General features: G+C 31.0%; 1 protein-coding gene across 3 annotated transcripts; it reads right to left on the reverse strand.

Moving 5' to 3' along the window:
- On the reverse strand, positions 1,785-14,783 carry LOC109348929 (protein TSS-like). 3 transcript variants are annotated; one of them, XM_019589542.1, is made up of 24 exons: positions 14,575-14,783; positions 14,343-14,421; positions 14,152-14,216; positions 13,962-14,054; positions 13,769-13,841; positions 11,072-11,356; positions 10,250-10,314; positions 9,971-10,105; positions 9,129-9,170; positions 8,515-9,036; positions 7,882-8,036; positions 7,104-7,593; positions 6,782-6,844; positions 6,588-6,689; positions 5,851-6,156; positions 5,678-5,770; positions 5,472-5,573; positions 5,277-5,381; positions 4,839-4,972; positions 4,455-4,638; positions 4,239-4,370; positions 3,987-4,099; positions 3,820-3,901; positions 2,005-3,657 (listed from the first exon to the last, which is right to left on the reverse strand). In XM_019589542.1, the coding sequence occupies exons 2-24, from the start codon at positions 14,410-14,412 to the stop codon at positions 2,005-2,007; spliced, it is 5,064 nt and encodes a 1,687-aa protein (XP_019445087.1). In that variant the 5' UTR covers positions 14,413-14,421; positions 14,575-14,783. The 3 variants fall into 3 exon arrangements, with proteins under 3 accessions (XP_019445103.1, XP_019445087.1, XP_019445094.1); XM_019589549.1 differs by having other exon boundaries at positions 14,681-14,774; XM_019589558.1 differs by lacking the exon at positions 14,575-14,783 and having other exon boundaries at positions 1,785-3,657; positions 14,343-14,412.

Raw genomic sequence — 21,013 nt, forward strand, 5'->3', positions numbered from 1 at the left:
TACAATTATCAACCACTACATTATCAACAATTTATTTGTATTACTTTTATTTAAAAAGTCAATAATAATTAATAATAAATGATGAATGATGTAATCTCCACATTAGGTCAAGAATTCAGAAGAATTTATTATCAGTCTATACATCTTTTAGATTGATGTGGTACTTTTTATTAAACAAAAATCCAATTTATCAAAGTTTGTGTATGGAGAGTTAGCTCCATATTATTAGCTCGAAAAGGATGGTTACTTGTGAGTATAATTTTTTTACAGATATAAAACAAATAATAACACAACTAAATAGACACCAAAATACTCATAAAAGATAATATTGCTTTTGACTTTGTGTTGCATTAAATATATGTACGTATGTGAAAGAAAAATGTCATAATAATTTGAAAGAGACATATTTGCTTCCCCCGAAATTTCTGTTTATAACACACAAATTAAGGTCACTTGCTTTGGTCCATTTGGGCTACAGCCTACAGATTAGGTAATGCAAAAGTTATGATCTTTATTTTAGTAACATGATTGGATTCAGGTACTCTCAAGTATTATAATATAAGGATAAAATAAAATTAAATAACTTCAAATCATAAATATTAAAAAAATAATTTTGCTATATGTCGCAATCTTTATCTAATACTAAATTCTCTACTACGGGAGATGATATATTGAACATATAATATTAATAAGCAGATCAACTTTTGTGTTCACTTAATTAGATTGTGATATAGTATCAACATGTAGAAAACCATCCTTGAACTATATTGTTCATCTGGTTTTGTGGGTAACATTTCATAATTAGGGTCCTACTAGTGATCAAATCACTTAGCTAGTCTAATAGATGCATGCATATAATCATAGTGCTATTATTACTTATATCATAAGTTTCTCTTCTCAACAGTGTAATTCAATTGCAAGTTGTTTAATAGGCACCGCAAATGTTGCATAATTTAGTTCATTAATTAGATGATATGTGAAAGTCTTTTTCATTCTATTAAGATGTACTAAATTGTGTAGGATAAATGTGCTTTATTATAATTCTTCAGAATCAACAAGGATAAGGTTGTAAAATTTAACAAACTTCTAAATTCATTAGTGAGAATGCTATTCAGTATGAAATCTGTTACATCACAATAGCCTATTAAAAACATAAACCTCTTTTGCAACCATTGAATCAAAATTTCAATGTGAAAGTTTTATATCATTGTCACAAAGTAATTATGTGATCAACATTACCAAAAACAAAAAATGATGTACACCACTAATTTTCATTACATTACTCTACATTGATCTCAACTTGCAAAATGATATTTGCAACTGACCCAAAGCTGTACTACATCACACATTTGCTGACAAAAACAAAATATAGTAGAATTCAAATGAGATGTGCCTATAATACCAATATTATCATAATACAAATTTTTATGGATTGGTTACATAACACTCAAAATATGCATCTTCATGTCCCCTAAAATTAAATGTAGTGCAAGGTACCCCTAATTTCTAACAATTTGTAGTAAAGTATCTACCTAGTAGTAAACTTAAACCAAAGATGATTGCTACCTCTGTCCCATAAAAATTGTAAAAAATTGTGCTCTAGTACAAATGGCCTAAAATATCATCATAGCTTCAAATTGAGATAAACACTTCCTCCTAGTACATTACAATTCTGACCCAAATATTATGGTGCTACAGCACATTTTTCACTTTATTTTTATTTTCAGCTATTATTCAACCCAAGAAGATGAGAAACAATAAATCATACCCCAAAGAAACAATACTAAAATAAATTTGCCATTTTGCTTTTTATTGATAAAACAAAATCTTTAACTGTGAGGACAAAGAACTGACATAAACAAAAAACCAAAATTATTTAGTGACCATATTCTGTGACATGGATACTATGATAACATTATGATGTCAAGAGCTTTGGTCAGACATGCATTCAGATGGACAGAAAAAAAGTGTTGGAGCAATGATGCTTAATTTAATAACTCTGATTCATCTAACTGAAGCCAATATAGATTGCTGGTTGTACAATTCTGTGACTCCATTTGAAATCTTCTGCTTATTTTTTCTCCTCTTTGTGACAACTATAAATCCTTCACCATCTCCATTCTTTTTCCTAGTTGCATCAACATCTTCCCTCTCTTCTTTACTATTACCACTTGAATGAAGAACCATCTTATTCTTTTCTTCCTTCCCATTAATGATTTTTATGATGGCACTGTCTTTGGCTACTGCATCAGAAGAATTTTCCAAGTTCTCATGCTTTCCTTCACTACCATTAGATTCATCCACAGAATCAATGTTTTGCTTAGCAGATTTCACAAGAAAACTGAGCAGTATCTGCCTTGCTATCTCTGACTTCTCAGATTCAGAAATGCTGTGTTTTGAGGAACTATCCTTGACTTGCACAAATGTTTCATCTAGCTTATTGTTTTTTCCCGCGCCTACTTCAGACCGCTTATGCCCACTGGAAATATTCGAACTGGCATCACCGGTTTCAATTTGAGAAGCACTTCTGGGAACAAACTCAGGTGCATGTGGATTCATGATTCTTGCAGCTCCAAATCCGCCTCTTTCCCTTATAGAGGTATTGTATTTGGTAAAACCATGTTTCATGCGAAAAGTATAGTTGGATCTGTAATATAGAGGTGATCTAGGCCCACAAGGGACCCTGGCAGTAGCAGGAGGAAGCACAGGTTCCACAAGCATTGCTTGACTAACATTTGCATCATATATGCTTGTCATCGAAACAGAATTCAAATGTGGAGATATGGGCAACATTCCTGGATTGAATGGTTTCGCTGTGGCTGAAAGCTTACTACTATTTGTTTCTGCAGGTTTTGCCTGATCGGAATCAAGGGAAACATTCTCATTTTCTGATGCGGAGTTTTCTTGCTGTGGCTCAATTTCATTAGTTCCCTCTATTTCATCATGAGGTGAAACTGTATCAACTATGGAACTTTGGCAAGTACCTTCATTTATTGACATCACAAGTGGACTACTGCATGTTTCGTTTTCAGCCTTTACTTGGTCCATTTCAGATTTCTCCAACACCGGCTTTAAAACAGTACCTGGTGGTGCCAGAGCCACTTCTTTGTAAGATATAGATTTTGAAGCCAAAGAACTTAGAGATGTTGGAGGAAAGGAAACTTTGGACGCAGAAGCTTTAATTGAATGATTAGCAGAATCCTCACTTGAAGTTAAGTTTTGAGCTTTCAATTGTCTAGATGGAGATAATATGGCTGAAAGGACTTTCGGAGCTGCTTTTTGTGGCGAAGTAATGTCATTCCTATAACTGCCTTCCCGAAAACTGTAACTAGCAGATCTGCTAATGCTGAGCTTTGATACATGAGGTCGCTGTCTGCGTCCAAACTTGCGATTAGCAGTGTTTCCTGAGCGTCCTTTTGAACCTGCTTCTTGCCAACCTTCATCAGATGATGTTTCCTCAACAGCCTCACTTATCACATGCTTGTACCTAGTCAAATCACCATTTTCTTTCGGTTCTTCATAATCAAGAGTGACATTATTTTCTTCTGTAATGTTTTCTACAACGCTTGTAGCATCTTTTGAGTCATCAAAGAGAATGTCCTCAACAACTTTTGTTTCATCATGCTCTTGATGGTTGTTGTCACTTACTGAGACTATCTGGAAAGTCACATATGAAAAACATGTCAAATACATAATGGAATGACCAAGTATAATTTTTTTTTCTTCAGAAAAGAAACTGCATTAAAACTATAAGCTAAATTCAAAGGAACGTAACAGGTATATGATATTTTTTTTGAATAATCAGCAAGTATTTGCCACCTTGGCACGCCGCTGTTTTCTCTGAGCATCATTTCCTTTTGAATCCTGATCAGGACTAATAAAGTCCAGGAGATCTGAAACACTGCATAAAAAAAAGTCAAGCATTTTGTGCACTTCAAGAATGAAGTATTTGAAACATTAGTAATATGGGTATACCATGTTAGTACCTAAGGTGACCTTTAATTGCAATGGAAGCATCTGGCTTCGGAGTTCCGTTTTTAGCTGCTTCTTGCTGCTCTATAGCTTTTGATTCGAAATATTCTAGCCATGCAGCAGCATCCTACAATGGGGAAAATACTTCAAAAAATGGAAGCACAAACCAATTCCAAACAAGGGAAATCCTTAGGTAAATCCAAAACATGTACCCAAGTTTGGCTTCTTTGATTGTACACAAGTAATACAATAAGAAAAGTAATGACCTGTGTTCGAAGATCTTCTGATCCAAGCTTTGCTTGAAGTATCTTAAGTGTAGTTTGCTCATGTTGCACACTCAGAGAATATGCTTCCATCAACGAAAGAGCTATTGCTATGGCATGGTAGCTTGCAGCAGTCTGAAACATGAAATCAACATATAAAACACTGTTCCAGCCATGGGAGAATAAAGGGGTGGAGTAGAGTAGAGTAGAGAGAGAGACCTGTATATGATCTGCTCCTAACAATCTTTTATTGCATTTAAGAGCTTCATGTAAGTATCGGAGCGCTACTTGAACATTTCCCATGCCCTCTTCCATCATAGCCACATTTATATATGTTGCAGCAGTGTTTGGATGAGACAACCCACATGTAAAATGAAGAAGGAATAGAGCACGGTTGACATACCTACCAAAACATGCATTTAAGTTCAATTACTAGGGTAAAACAGTTGCAAGTAGTAAACATCAATTGTGTGAGGATAACTTAAACAATTAAAATAATCCAAAAGTTAAAAGATGATTGTGTAGGATTGAGATATTGGTTAGTATTAAAAAATAGTAATTTTAAGATAATTGACAAAAACGTATAGATTTAGTTTAACTTACTTAAGAGCAAGTTCAATGTGTTGCAGACGATAATAAAAGACAGAAAGATCCCCGTAGCTTTTCATGGTGTCAGGATGGTCAAGTCCAAGCTCCCTCTCATTTATATCCAAAGCCTTTTGCTGGTATATGGCAGCCTATATAAAGAAAACATTAAAATATTAATACATGCACTGTGTAAAGATGCAACAAAAGCCCACACAATCATTTGAATAATTAGGATTCTCAAGACCATGCATAAAACAAAGGATTTTTCATTCTGTAATGTAGGTACAGCAAGTCTATGACATGTTTTCTCCCTTTCGTTTCTAATTGTTTACCCTAGGAGACAAAAAATGATATATTTTTTTATGGAATTGTTGAAGCTATGCATCAGAAAAGAATCCATAGATATCTCAATTTTCAACAATAGCTGAGGCATGAATCTGAAAGATTCATTACCTGATTAAAATCACCCGTGTGGTAGAGAACCACAGCAAGAAGACTGTACGCACTTGCCGTAGTACGATGATAGGGACCATAAACAGCCATCATCTTTGCTAATGCCTGCAACACATTTTCCAATTAAATAACACACATATTTATAAGTAACATATAGTGATGCTTCATGAAGAAGCTGAACAGAGTGATTGGTACCTTTGTTCCATAATTTACAGCATCCTCAAGCTTTCCCTTATCAAGAGCAATTTTGGAAGATTCCAATAAATTGCGTCCATCTATTGAGGAACACCCTACATACTGTTGAGTAAAACACGAAGTTATTGTAAATGGTTCAACGAGATGATAGTTATTGAAACATATATAGATTTGGCTTGATGACTAAAATATAAACAGAATAACACCTTGCAAACAGGAACCAGACTAATAATATCGTATTTCCCAAAGGGCTTGGGGGATTCCATGTCATAATCTCTAGGGAATAGTTCCAATCCAACCTGGGGAAATGATTATATATGAAGTTAATAAAATGCTGCATGTAAAATGTAAAAAAGAAAATAAGTCAAACTAGTGATACCTTGTGACAGAGCCCTCTGAGAATTGATAACTTCCTCAAATGTTGAAATTCATCATTCAGGGTCCATCCAAATCTTTTGGCCAAAAATATATGTAACCACTGGATTCTGAGATTATGGCCATCACCCGGAATCTGGCCACTACCTCCTCCGAGTAAGAAATTCAGTGTTGATGCTATGACTGGAGATAACTCTGCCTCATTGTCAACAGAGGCAATAACTGCTTTAAGCAGATGCTTGAAAGCTCGAGTAATCATCTCATGAATACCAAGTGATTGTATGTGCGGAAGACTATCTGCGAGTTTAACCTGATTCATACAATAATTTAGAATGGTCAAGGACTAACTCTTTAAAACCTTAAGATGAAATTCAATTTTTATTAAAAGAATAATTGAAGCAAGGATCATAATCTAGAGCACTTGGTATAAAGGCTCTAATACCATATCGAAGACCAAATCTCCTAAAAGCTTAAGCTGTTTGGTGCAACCACGTTAATGGTTTTATATCTAACATAAACCAACAAAAGCAAACTAAATTACCAAAACTAATATAACTGGCCATTTAATTTAGACGAAATAGAAGCTTTCAATCACTTGAATGGTTGGCAGTGCTTCACTGAATTTAGCCGAAATAGAAGCTTCCAAGAAGTAGAAGGAATACTGCTGGACCTAGAAGACTCATCCTAAGTTTTCAAAGAAGTTTCTAGAGGGAGCAAGATAAGATAGAAAACAATTCTCACCACTTCACCCAGAGATCGCATCTGTAAGCCTCTTAAATGCATAAAATCAGTTAGTGTACGGCCATCAACGGGAGAAAGTTCAAGTGATCCAAAGTCTGTAGCCTAAAATAGAAATACATTCAGTTCGTAAGCGATGTCTACAACCATCATGTTATTCATAAGAGTGTAGAAACAATTGAGAAATGTAATGTTACCAGCTTTGGCAAGGCAACATCATCATAAAACTTGTGTGCCATATTGATAAGCTCATCCACTGACTGTTGCCAGAAAAAAAAAATTAATTGAATGATAGGTTTGAAAAATATGAAGATATAATATAATATCAAAAACAAATAAAAATAATAAAAAATGTTTACTCAGAAAAAACCTAACCTACAGACTAGATGAACTAATAAACAATTTTAAAAATTCAACAAATGAAACAGAAGTACTTTATAATTTTAAGACAGAAACAAAAGTAGCATGTAGCAACACAAGAATGCATGTATGGTACATTGTTGAAAATTTTCCACAAACCTTTAGATGAAGACCAGTTCCAGATTCTTTGAGACGCAAAAATGCTTCTTCAGAAAGTAGCTTCTCCAATTCAGTAGAGCTACTTAAGTCATCATTGTTTGGCTCAACTTTATCAGTACACACATTCATGTTTCCAGAACTAGAATCTGTACCATCTAGACTACTTGGTTTCTTTTCCCTTCTCTTCAAAAGTTTGAATTGCTTTCCAAGACCTTTAACAGCTTGCTCAACGTCATTTACATCTTCTTTACTAGTGGAAGAGCTATCAGTTGAAGTTTCCTGCTTTTGTAGATGCTGCATCCAACAGGAAACAAGTTCCCATCGAATAGACCTTTTTGAAACATCCGGCTCCTCCTTAATCTTTTCCAAGCATTCTTGGACCACCTTCCGAACTACATTCTCAGAAGCGTCGAAGTCATCAGAGTTCGATATGGATGATAAAGTCCCTTCTGATGGTACAGCTCCAGACTTGTGAAGCAGTCGCCTCAAACTGTAAAGATCATAAAATCGTATATTTAAAAAATGGACAAGCACTGCAGCTTATCGACAAAAGCGGCAATGTAGAAAAATTAAAATGAAGTTCCACTTTTTTACTCTAAATGCTATTTATTACGAAAAAGAAACTAATAACCGAAAGAATATTTTGAAATTTTAGAATGCATTTAGGTATCCCCTAACTAATTGACATAATTACACCTGAAGCAGGCATAAATGATTGTATTAATCTATATGGATGACAGTGCTTGCATTGCTACGGAGAATAGCACATTGTTTAAACCTGTTGATGTTAAGAGAATTCGCTCCTCCGTCTGGCTGATCATCTATTTCAATATCTTGATCATTAAGCTTCTTCTTGTTCAAGTTACCAACAACCTTTACTGTTGCAGTATAACCACAGTGGTGAACAACGACAACAGCCAAAGAAGAAGTATCCTGTAAAAACATTTGAGCTTCTCAGCAAGGAGAACAAATTTAACACTAAATTTATAATTTGAAAGGGCAAAGAGATGAAATTCAGGCATGTGTAACAAAGACACACTGGCTCAACCAATCTGGATTATAGAAATGAGATTTAGAGATCAATATTGAAAATGCTACAAGGAGCACGGAGGAAAAAATAACATGTATTGATGAACAAGTTTTTTAAAAAGAATGAAAATATGGTGTTCAACGTGATTTTTCACACTAATGAAAACATAGGGAGATTAAAGAATACTGTAATACTTGCTTGTTATTCTTGAGGCCACTGTTAAGATATTTTTTCAATCAGGATAAAGCACAAAAATCCACTTTATCTAATGATGTGATAACTTCCCATATCTGACTACACACATATATGTATTTCATACGCACATAACTCTTCACATGCATATACATCTATAACCTTGTAAGACAGGGGATTATGACTCACATGAACAATGACATTTTCTTGTGCCTTCAACCCTTTGATTAAATTCTTCTGAGCATCCTCTTTGTGCACACTTGGTTCATTAGATATTGCATCATACTTTTCAGTTCCATCTCGGATATCACGTTTGACAACAATGGATAAGTCTCCTACGTGATCTTCATGCAAAACAGAACCTGGAGTAGAATTCAATTCCTTCTTCAAATTTGACTTGGACTCCATGATATATTGTATAGCTGCAACAGCCTTAAATATTGAGGTATCAACAAATTGGTTGTGAAGCAGAAAAGCTTTTCTATCTCTGACCACCCTCTCCTCCTCGGTTTTGCAAGGAAGAGAAGCCAATATTGCAAAATCTGTTGCCCATGATCTAAGATCGTGTTCACTGTTTCTACCATGGCCACCACCATTACCACCCCAGTTTTCATCCTCAGCAGGTAAGGCAGTAAAGTTCAAAGGAGAGTCAGCAACAGAAGGAGGGACAAGCCATGTATTTGCTCGGAATCCATATGGAAGATTCCCAAACTGAAAGAGTGAACCTTGTTAATGTTACAATAAAAGCCTCATGTTTTAAAAAGAAACGGAAATGATCAACTTTAGATTATTTAGAAGTAAACCTTGTTATGTTCCAAAAAAGCTTTCATCAATGATCCATATGCCTGCATTAATCAATAATTAGTTAGAGTCACAATCAAAAACACTAAATTACTTGCTTGAAGTAAATAGTACTATGATTCAATAAACCATTAGCAGACAGATTAACAGGTTGCAGTATTCTAATAATAATGCACTGAAAAGCTAAAATGAGGAGGCAACTTGCTGGGAAAAAAACAGTTATTTGTACAACAAAAGTTAGACGATTTTTTTGATAACTTTCCTTTTATGACACAAAGTACAAGTACTTTGGGTCTTAAAAGTCAAGGTAGTCGAGAAGTTGTAGAGCATAGATGTAGGGAAATATTTTCCTATGGCAAAATAACTCCGCGCACCAGCTTTTTTTATCAACATTCTAAGTAAGGCCTACACTAAAATTGATCCATTAGCCCCAATGCAAAATCTAAAACATTATAAAACTAAAAAGAAAAATAGCAAAAAACATGTTCCAGTTACATATAAGACAGTAATGCCCAAGTCATATTTACATTATGGGTTGTGGTTTAGACAACATCGCAACTGCAATTCTCATATGTCATATTTCCCACAATTGCGATAAATGTAATAAAATTGTAGACACACAGACCCAAATTAGTACCCAAAAAAGGGGGCTTACACTCCTATTTCGTGGTGTCTTACTACTAGAGAGACTGTTTCCAGGATTTAAACTCGTGACCTCATGGTCGCACAACAACGTTACCGTTGCGCCAAACTCACCCTCTCTAAAACTAAGTAGTACATATATTCTAAAAAGGAGATAACCTTAAAAATGCAAGCATGGAGGAACATAAACATATTTACATACATTAGCAAAACCTCTGCTAAGTTGTTGCAGAAGATCAACCAAAGTGTAGCTTTGCAGAGACTGTTTTCCTCCAACACAGTAAAACCCTTTCTCTGAAGCAACCACTTCTATTAACTTCCCATTGCTGATCTTAACCTGCATACACCAACAACAACATTATTCTCACAAGATTCTCTAAGCCACTCAAATCACATACAACACTGAAGTAACAAACAATGCTCATCAAATTTATAATAAATACATCAATAATAACATAAAAGAAATGAAAAAGGCCAAAACCTGAAGCAGAAAGTAATCTCCTTTGCTTTTATCAACTTCATTCTTCAGTTCACATTTCTTCAAATCTGCACAAATACATACATACCCAAGTGGCCAAAATAAATTTTAGATTTTGTGAAAAATATAATAAAAATAGTTTTATGATTAATTAATTATAATCAATTATAAGAAAAATAGTTTTATGAGTAGATAAAAAAACACTTTTACACACTATAAGAGTAGTTATTTGTATAGGTTAATAATTATTAATAATTGATCATTAGTTTTGAGTGAGATGGAAAAAATATGATTCATTTTAAAATAAATTTTAATTTAATAAATAACTTGTATAAGAATAGATTAGGTCCTTTTTATAAGCTCTTTTAACTTATTAGAGAAACTAAAAAGGGCTTGTAGAAAATTTATAAGCTCTTTTGATAAGGTCTTCATCATTTTTATAAGTGTCATTTTAGATTATTTTTTTATAGAAATCATGGATTTTTTTTTCATAAAACACTAATTTTCTTGTTAAAACCTCCTCAATTCATCAATATACTTTATTCCATAATAATTATTGTTTTCTCGTCAAAATAATGAGCGTACATATATAATTGATAAAAAATAATTAATATTATTACGAATTCTAAGAATAGACCATTAAATTGGAGCAAAATTTCAGTGATAAAAAATAACACTAAAATGGTAACAGAAGAAATAGTTATTAAATAAAACTTATTTACCCTTAAAAAAGTTATTGAAGCAGAAACTTGTAAAAATGACTTATATATTTTTTATAATTTGTATCCAAAGCAAAGAGAGGCTTAAAGGATAGAGATAACGCACATAGAATTGGAGGAGAGAGGTGAGAGAAAGAGAAGAATTCGTAGAACTCTGATAGCTTCGGCGTTGGGTGTATCGCCACCATCCCCACATTCTCCGATATCGCCGATACGGCCTTCTCCGACGACCCATTACCCTTCTTCTCATTTTGGGCTTTTCCGTTTTTCTTGAGCTTTGATTCTGGGCTTTGTAAGGCCCGTTTGGGCTTCCCGAATCTTGTTGTACAGGCTACGATGTCCAACACCCTTCGCACGTGTGATATTGCCTCTGCTTCCTCTTTGTATTCCTCTGTCATTATCAACAAAAGTTAATAAATATAAATATTTTCATTCATTAGTTATATTCTTTTTTTTTATTAGTTCACCTTTTCAATAAAATATCCGTTATAAATTCAACTTTCACTTGATCCTACTAATATGATCATATATAATATAAATAATGTTTAATGATAAATATGATGCCTCAAAAAATATACATGATGAAATTTATACTTTACAATTATATGGTATAAATAAAGAGTTTAATATATATATATAATATAAAGTTTTTTTTATAGAGTCCTTGTATTAACGATTATATATGTGTATTATTTATATTTAAAAGTTAATAATAATTCATCATTACATGAATAGTAAATGACGTATTGATAATATAAAGAATACCTCACAAATGTATATATTTTTCACTGTTTAGTTATTCAAATAATTAAAAGGAGTGGGTGTAGCTTTTGAATTTAAGTAATTAATAAAAACTATTAAGTTAGAAGTTAATGTGATTTTCCAAATATATGTCATTGGTTGATCATTTAATTGATTATACACGGTTGCAACTTGCTAGTGAAAAAATAGGTGCATAAAGTCAATTAAAAATAAAGAATAAGGAAAGATAGCGATGGCAAAATGAATGCCACCAAATTGAAGCATCAATAAATGACAAGTCAAATACACTGCATGAATCGCATACTTAAATCTAGAGGAGTGTGAAAGTGACAAATATTTATATTTTCCAAAATATCTAAGGAAAAAAGTATAAAAAATAGAATGATGACACCATGGAGACACATTTTTTTATGCATTGTGTTTTTCTCGTGTATTAAACACATTATAAAAATGGGAGAATAAAACATATTGGTGCTTTGTTTTTTGGAGTGAGATTTAGATTCTTTAGATATTTAATTGAAAGCATTTCTAGAGTAATGAAATTGAAAAAGGGGAAAAAGAGACCTTGACCATTTAAAATTAACACTGTCCAAAACATTTGAACAAAAGCCATCTATGCTTTGCATGTACTACGTATGGCCCCAAAAATACATATAATGTATTACTATTTTAGTAATTTTGAAAGACAAGACTAGATCTTCTTCACAAAATGTTATTTAAAAAACATTCCTTTTTCATATTTAACCCTGAAATTATGAGTAAAGGAATAAGCCAATGAGCCATTCTTCAATAGTAAATAAATCTATGATGCAACCATATTATGTTGAAAAAAGTGTATGCTTCAATAATAATAAATCTATCCATATTATATATTGTGATTAAATTATTCACTATTCATGTTTAATTATTATTGACTTTCCAAAAAAATAAGAATTTAATATATATACACTGATAATGTAACAATTGACTCTTAAACAAAAATAATACAAATTAATGATTATAATGTAAAAAATTTACACTGACAAATGTACGAAGGAGCACCTCAAAAGTAATACAAATTATATTATGTATGTTCAAACATGGAAGTGTATGAAGGAGCACCTCATAACCTTATCTTCTATGTCAGGTTTACTCACATCACATGTCCTTTTGCCAAATGGCAGTTGCAAATGACTAAATTTATAAAGTATAAATATATCTTACCGAGCAAGAGAAAATCTTAAATATATCTTACTCACATGTATTTTATTAAATTATGCATGAAATGCTAAGTTAATAAAAGTCTTGTCAACTCATATGATTTATGGATGCTACACTAACACTATTATTTTAATTAAATCAAACAAAAACTTGTTAAGATGCTTTGACATTAATGACCAAATTAAATAAAGTTTTATAGCACGAACAACTTGTGTGTTTTCCCATCACTAAAATACGTTGAGTTATATATAATATTACTTTTTGTTGGGTGTTTTATTACTTGCACTCTACAATTCAAGCCTTTAATATTAGTCTATTATTACCAAATCTTTCAACTAAAACGAAGGAGCGGCATTGACTACAACCTAAATGGTACAACCCCGTAGCTACCCAAATTACATTCACCTACCTCCTTGTTTATCTTAATTATGTTTCCTACTATTATATTTGATCGTGATTGGGAAGCTTCCAACAATCGAGAAATCGCATTATTACTCAATTATCCATTTATTTACGATTTATAGTAACCTCATATAAGTTAAAAAAGATAATTATATAGGAATAAAAAATGTATGCATGCAATTTAATCTGAAATATATACATTAGCTCACCCCGAAGTTATTCAATCAACAATAAAAAAAATTGGTCTATTTTCTTAAATCAATCATTTGTACTCCACCCCCCAAAAGCTTATCTCCCTCTTTACTAAAAAAGGTAAAATTATGTTATAATGGAGCTTAAATATAGACCCAAAAAAATTGTAGATTCAACTAAATGCAGGTGCAAATTAGAAAGATGGTAGTTGATGCTGAATGACAAGTATGCTAGCTAATTAACCTACCTTCAACCATTCTTATAACACATGGCTTTAGGGTAACAACTTCAACTCTCTCATTTAATCTTTGACCTTTAACCTAAAAGAAGTAGAACATTGAATTAGTTTAGTATAAGGAGAGAAATAAAGAGAGGTACAAGTTTGGCAAATATGGAAAATAATTAATGATTAATTACAATTATTACTAAAAAATACCAACCTCATGAGATAAAGAATAATTTGTAAAATGGCATGTCTCCACCTTCTCAGCCAATAGTCTCCTTACATCAAGTATCTTATCAGTAGAGATACCCTTTGGGAAAATTTTCATCACATAAAAAAGTTAGTAATTTTTAAAAGTGATTAAAATTCAACAAATTTGTATAATGTGAAATAAATTATATATGTACCTTTAAGACAAGGTGTGAATCATATGGAGTGACCACAGTTATGTCAACAAGAGAAGGCGCCACAGCTAATAACACAGAAGAAGAAAATTAAATTTGAGAAAAATTAAGTTAGATTATATTCAATAAAATATATATAAAAAAATGAGAAGACATCAAAATTTGATTTTTCTAAAGTGAAAAAAATGTTGAACCTTTCTCTTCCTTTTTCTTCTTCTCTGCCTTAGCTTTATTTGATTTTCCTTTCCCTGACCTTGGGGCCATTTCTGTTCCCTTTTGCACAGAAAGTTCACAAAACTTAGACTCAGAAAATTATGTTATCTCAATATGGTTGCTAATGAGTGATTGATAATGGACTTAAGAGAAAAGAAAATGAAAAAGGGGAAGGAAAGATAGAATGAAGAAAAAGAGGACTTTATGTTATACCAAGTGAGAAAGAGAAGAAATATATGTTGCTGAAAAGTTTATGATATATTGTATAGGAAATAAAATATGTGTGTATTGAAGAAGATAGGATAAGGGTCTTCACAACTTTAAATCCTTTCAGGATTTGTGAGCAATCCTAGCCTCTCCTTGTTGCTAATATAAGTTGATAGCACTCTCTCTCTCTCTCTCTTTCTCTCTCTCTTTCTATTTTTTTTCTCTTTCTCTATGTGGAACCATGTGAAGAACCTTATAAGGGAGAGCCTAGAGTTAAGGGTAAGGGTGCCCCATGCATTGAGTTTGAGTCTAATGCTAAAGACAAAGCAGGACAGTGGTGGGGGAGAAACTGTCCATTTATCATTTGACATGTGGCAGTGAATAGTGTGATATTAGGGAGTAAGGAATCTTCTCACATAATAATGACTAGATCTAAATCATTAAATCTCTATAAAATTAATTGTTAAAATGTAATTAAAAAAATTTAAAGTTACTCTCCAAATAAGTAAATCCCCTCTCAAAAACAATATATTATCATATTTTTAACCTTTTATTTATGATTACATAATACTTTCTCCTCGATAAAATGTAGTGAATAGTGATAATAATGGGGAAGCACATATATTATTATATTATTGTGTTACTTAATGTACCATTATTTGTAATTGATTAAAAAAATATTTAAATTAAATATTTAATATATATTTTTATTAATCATAAACAATAATATATGGAGTGATACATTTTTTAGATAGAAGATATTCATCATAATCATGTACCCTTTATTAGGCATCACAAAGAATATCAAAGATGGAGGACCAAGTCCATTATTGAACAAGAGACATCGACATATTCTTACTTGTTGGTAGTATTGTATTATTATTATTATTTTTACTAGTTAGTCAAATATCCAATTGTTTATGCTCTTATCCTCTCTATTTTTTTTTTGTTTCCTATCCTCATATTGGTTGTTATCTCTATCTTTCCCTACCTTATTCAATTTCAATACAAAATTCATTTATGATGTATAATTTTCAAATTGCCATAAGTCATATTGATTTCCAAATTGCAATAAGTCATATTAATTCCCAAATGAAGTTCTAAACATAAAGATAAGAGTTGAGACAAGTTGATTTAAGAAGAAAAAACACTATTGCTCATTATGAATTAAATTGAGAATTTCCATTTTAACATCATAGTACAAAATTGAGATCAAATTATTTATTCTATAACTAAGATAGTTATGTTCATGATGTCATATTTCAAAATTTTAATTCATAGAAATATTCCACTTAAAAAAACTATAAAAACCTTATTGATGTAAATAAAGGTGGCTCCTCTTTTCAAGAGTGATTAAATTAGATTAATTACGGTTTAATTGACTTCAATGTTAACCGTTCAAATTAAAAAAACTCAACAACAAAAATCTATGGAATGGGTACTACCAATAGGAACATTCATAAATGAATCAAGTTTCATTTATAAATGTGAAGTACACAATTTAAGACATTTCACAATTAGACTTTACTCCCTCCCTATTCAACAATTAATCTTTCATATTCAAATATATAGTTACTTTTAATAAACAATTTTTATATATATTCAGGAAATTAGTTAAAAGACAATTAACTATTTGATTTAATATAAACATCCAAATAATTACAATTAATATTAATATGTCATATATGATAAAAAAACGTAAATGTGATTAAATTTATTTATATTTGAAACCAAAATAATATGATGTTTTTTATTATAATTGAGATAAGAGAGATGAAAATAACAATCAAGTCTAAATTTTATTAAATGAGATCAATCACATGAATGGTACATTATTACATGTTATATTACAAATGATGTTCATTGTATCATCCCCATAACATTTTATATATGATATTTATAATTTAATTTTTTTAATGTGTTTTCCAAGAATAACGGTAACAATGCGTAAAACGTTCGCTGATGGATTATTTTCTTGATGTTTTCATTCTTTATGTTTTCGTTCTTTGTTTAATACGTAAGCTGATGTGTGAGATTTATGATTTCTTGTGTAACAAAAATATTAAGGAAGCTAATTATGTTTTTTCCAATAGTTCAATATTGTGAAAAATAATTTTAAATATAATTACTATAAACTAAAACAGGTTATTGTCAATGCTATTTAAAGAATGACATAAAAAAAATCAATATATCTCTTAAGTCTTAACTACGTATTTCAGTTGTTCAATTCTCCCATTTTTACCTACCTTTTTGACGAAAACCTTTCTATGAATTTTTAAATCAACTTTTTTCTTATGATGTAATACTTAAATAAATTTGATTATATATATATATATATACTGAGCGACTCACATGAGAACAACACACTAGTATGATAAATGAGAATAATTAATATGAATTATTAGATTTTATTTAAATGGTTAAAATTAAAATATATATGTATATAATTATTATATGATTAATAACCAACTTTTAATCATAATTATCTAAGATGTGTTGTAAGATGCAGATTTATTGTTCTCGCATTATATATATATAGTGTACTAATTTTAAAAAGATTTTTTTTGGTACATGTTATTATAATAAGATTACAAGTAAGACTGGTAATTTAAGAATAAAATATGATTACATGATCTTAGACTTCCATTTTTTTAAACGATTGAGTACAAGCTTACAAGGCACCAAGATTGATAGATAGGTAGGTATATGTATTATAGTAAAAAAAAAGTTACTGCATTTTTTGTATGAGACAAGTATTGTCTTTTTATGGTATAACTAAATGTATCTTCATACCTTTTGATTAAAGAACTAATTTATTTTAGATTGAATAGTTTTTCCTCTAAAAAAATGTTACTCATAGTAATCAAATATTTTAATCTATTTGAAAAAAAGATGAGGCCTTATACCACAGTACTTGCCTGATAATTCCAAAGCAAGTATTATTGGTTTATCCCATATGAAATACAAATTAAAAAACTCACTTATCACTAGAGGTTAAAATTTGTACTTGTATATAACATGTTCTATATGCAAATTGTATCATTATATTTTGAAATGAACATATAATTGTAGAAATAGTAAACAATTAGTAGCATGCTACCAACCAAATCCAGGTCCACCAGTTGACAAATAAGGTAATTGGTACATATTAGCCTTTTCATTTTTCAAGACATAACTACAATATAAAGTGATATCAAAGCCAACCACAAACAAGTTATAATTTGAGAAGGTATTATCTCATTGTTGCTCCACCTACTCATTGTTGCTCTATGTACTCCATAAAAACCAAGTGATGCACAACAAAGGCTATTATACTTCATGGCTAAAATATATTTTTCACCTTTAGTTTTAGGTACCTAACTAAGTAGACTATCAATTTAGTTATCTATCTTTCTAATATTTATTAAGTTCATCATGACAATGTTAATTAGAAATTATAAGCATCATCATATGCATACATTATATACATTATTTAAATATCCATGAAAGGGTCATAACTTACAAGCTATACTTTCCATTTAGAAAAACAATTGATAAATGAATTCTAAGATGAAAACGAGAGAGAAAATATCATTCATGTATCTGTATATCATACAGATACTCTCTAATACTTTATTGATATATACCAATAGTGCATCGAAATTATTTGTTTGAAAAATAAATAATTTAAGCGTGAGAAAAAAGATAAAATATATGTATTGCATAAACAAAGCTGACTCAAACATCTTCTAGGCTTAGTGTGAAAAAAGAATTTGTGCCCTAAAATTATAAAAAGAATCTTTGTATGTCAAAGTTCGAATATGAATGAGAATACAAAATAAATTGCTAGGTCCAAATAAAAATAGGTACATATTGTATACCAAAAAAAATTAATTATATTATTTTTATAATAAATTTTAAATAAAATAGGTCTCAAATAAATTGTTATAACATAAAGATACAATTTTCAGGGTTTTGAGTTCAATATATTTTTTGAGCCCAACTTCTTAATAAGTCTTAAATGACCTCATATTTTGCTCATCACATGTCCAACCTTATTTTGATTATACATTAATCATATAAAAATATAAAACAAATTATTACGAACAAATAAAATAGTGAATGAATTTATGAGTGGAGTGATAATCATTGATAAAACAATTGATTTAAAATAGAATAAAAAACAATAACATATTTATCAAATGCTAATTGTGTAGGTAAAAATATATATTTGGACCCTTCATAAACTATGGGTCATGGCTTTGTGCATAGAGAATGAATAAAGAATGCATATGAATAAGCTGATGAGATTAAATGAAATTGAGAGTACTCCTTTTTATTGGCATAATAATTTCTAATGATAATATGGATTTAATTTTATATTCATTGATGTCTACAAAATATATTCTTTAATTAGTAATTCATAATAATAATTATATATTTTATGTATTTTATGTTCTTATTTTATATTGATATCTTAAATGTATTGTATCTAATATTCATTTCAATATCAGTGCTTTATAGGTACATATAAATAAGAGAATTATGAAAGTTTGAACTAACCAATATCCATTTCTTGGAGTGGAGGGAAACATTAAAATATGAGAAGAAGATGACCAATTATGAAAGTAATATTGTCACAGCCAAGAGAGTTTAAAGTTTTCATCTTTTATCCTAAAGCTAGAAACCCATCAGCAGAAATTGTTCTGTGGGTGCAGATATAGAGAGAATTGAAGAATAATAATGATTATGTTGTTGAGGCCTTATGTTAAAGAACATAAAAGGTTGTTATTGAGAGGAAGGAATTGGTTTGAAAGAAGGGAGAGAGTGTCAAAATAAATAATGGTCTTGGTTCAGGAATCAGAACACTAATCCACAGCATTTATCTCTTTCTTCGAAATTTGTTCATGTTATCAACATTCTCTGTCTCTCGGATTGCACTATATTAGGCCATTGTTACGAGGAAATCAATTTAATTTTAATAGCTGCTATAATATGAGAGCATCAATTTAGTGTAAGGTAAATAGGTAATCAATATCCATATTTAAGGTAACCAAGTTTAAAAAAATGATAAATGTATTTTTGTTATTTTAAAGATAGTATTTAGTTATTAAGTTTTTTTTCTCTGTAGAAGTCAAATTTTTTTAGAGGTTCAACTATTAAATCATTTTTGTGAACCATTAAGTTTAGGTGTGACATGACCTTCATCCCTATTTTTGCTTCTTCTGGTGGGTGTTGTATGGGAGGTGGGGAAGAACATATCTATGATCTGGAAAACAGAGGTGACATGTGACAGTGTCTGTCTTTATAAGGATGAACAGTATTTTATGTGTGTCATGTTTGCCTGGTTGAGGGAAAAGATCTATTTTGAATATTTGAAACTTAAAAGAACTTAAAAATTCTAGGTCAAAACTCATAAACCCAAATTAGAAAAACAGCAAAATGAAGAAAAAGTTTGGTGGAAAAGTAGTTAATTCGGTTAAATCAATTTTGTTAGTTATTTTCTTTTTCCTCATTCTGATTCCTGCTTTATATATCAGGATCAAATCCTCTTCATAAAAATATAGCAAGAATCATATATCAAACATCATACTCAAAGATTCAATCCAATTCACATATACAAAGTTTATCTTCTACTTCTTCTTGCTTATTCAATTCTTTTCTCTTTCATTATGAACGGCACCTTGTTTTACATGGTATAAGAGCACCTTCATTGAAGGTGTCTCTGCCACGCTTCCAGTCTGCCTCCTTCATCCATCTTATCTCAAACCAGCTATCATCTTCCTTAACTTCGTTCGCTTAATTCAACAAAGATGGCAAACCAAATCGTGACTCAGGGAATAATGATGGACTCTGGAAATCCTTATTTCATTCATCTGAATGAAAATTCAGGATCCAAGATTGTGACCATAATTCTAAATGGCGACAATTATCATGCATGGGCCAGAGCAATGGAGATGGCACTTGCAACCAAGAACAAGATCGAGTTTGTTGATGGATATCTCCCTAAACCAGGTAATGATGACCCATTCTATCCCTACTGGAAAAGGTGTAACAATCTAGTGGTTTCTTGGCTAAATCAGTTTATTGATTCATCGATTTCTCAAAGTATTATTTGGATGGAAACTGGCCAAGAAATTTGGAATGACTTAAGGGAAATGTACTATCAAGGGGATGTCTTTAGAATCTCTGAATTAATGCGAGAAATATATTCCATCAAGCAAGGCAATTTGTCTATAGGTGCATACTTCACCCAAATCAAAGGGTTATGGGAACAACTCAATACTTTCAAACCAATTCCCTCTTGTTTATGTGAAACAAAATGCAAATGCACCTTCATCCCCATCATTAAAAACTATAGATAGCCATTTTCTTCTTGGTGGGATTGAATGAACAATTTTCCATAGTCAAGACCCAAATCATGCTAATGGACATATGCCCACCATTAATAAAGTCTTTTCTATCC

Source organism: Lupinus angustifolius, chromosome LG01, assembly GCF_001865875.1.
Source record: "Lupinus angustifolius cultivar Tanjil chromosome LG01, LupAngTanjil_v1.0, whole genome shotgun sequence".
In the NCBI taxonomy this organism is placed as follows: domain Eukaryota; kingdom Viridiplantae; phylum Streptophyta; class Magnoliopsida; order Fabales; family Fabaceae; genus Lupinus; species Lupinus angustifolius.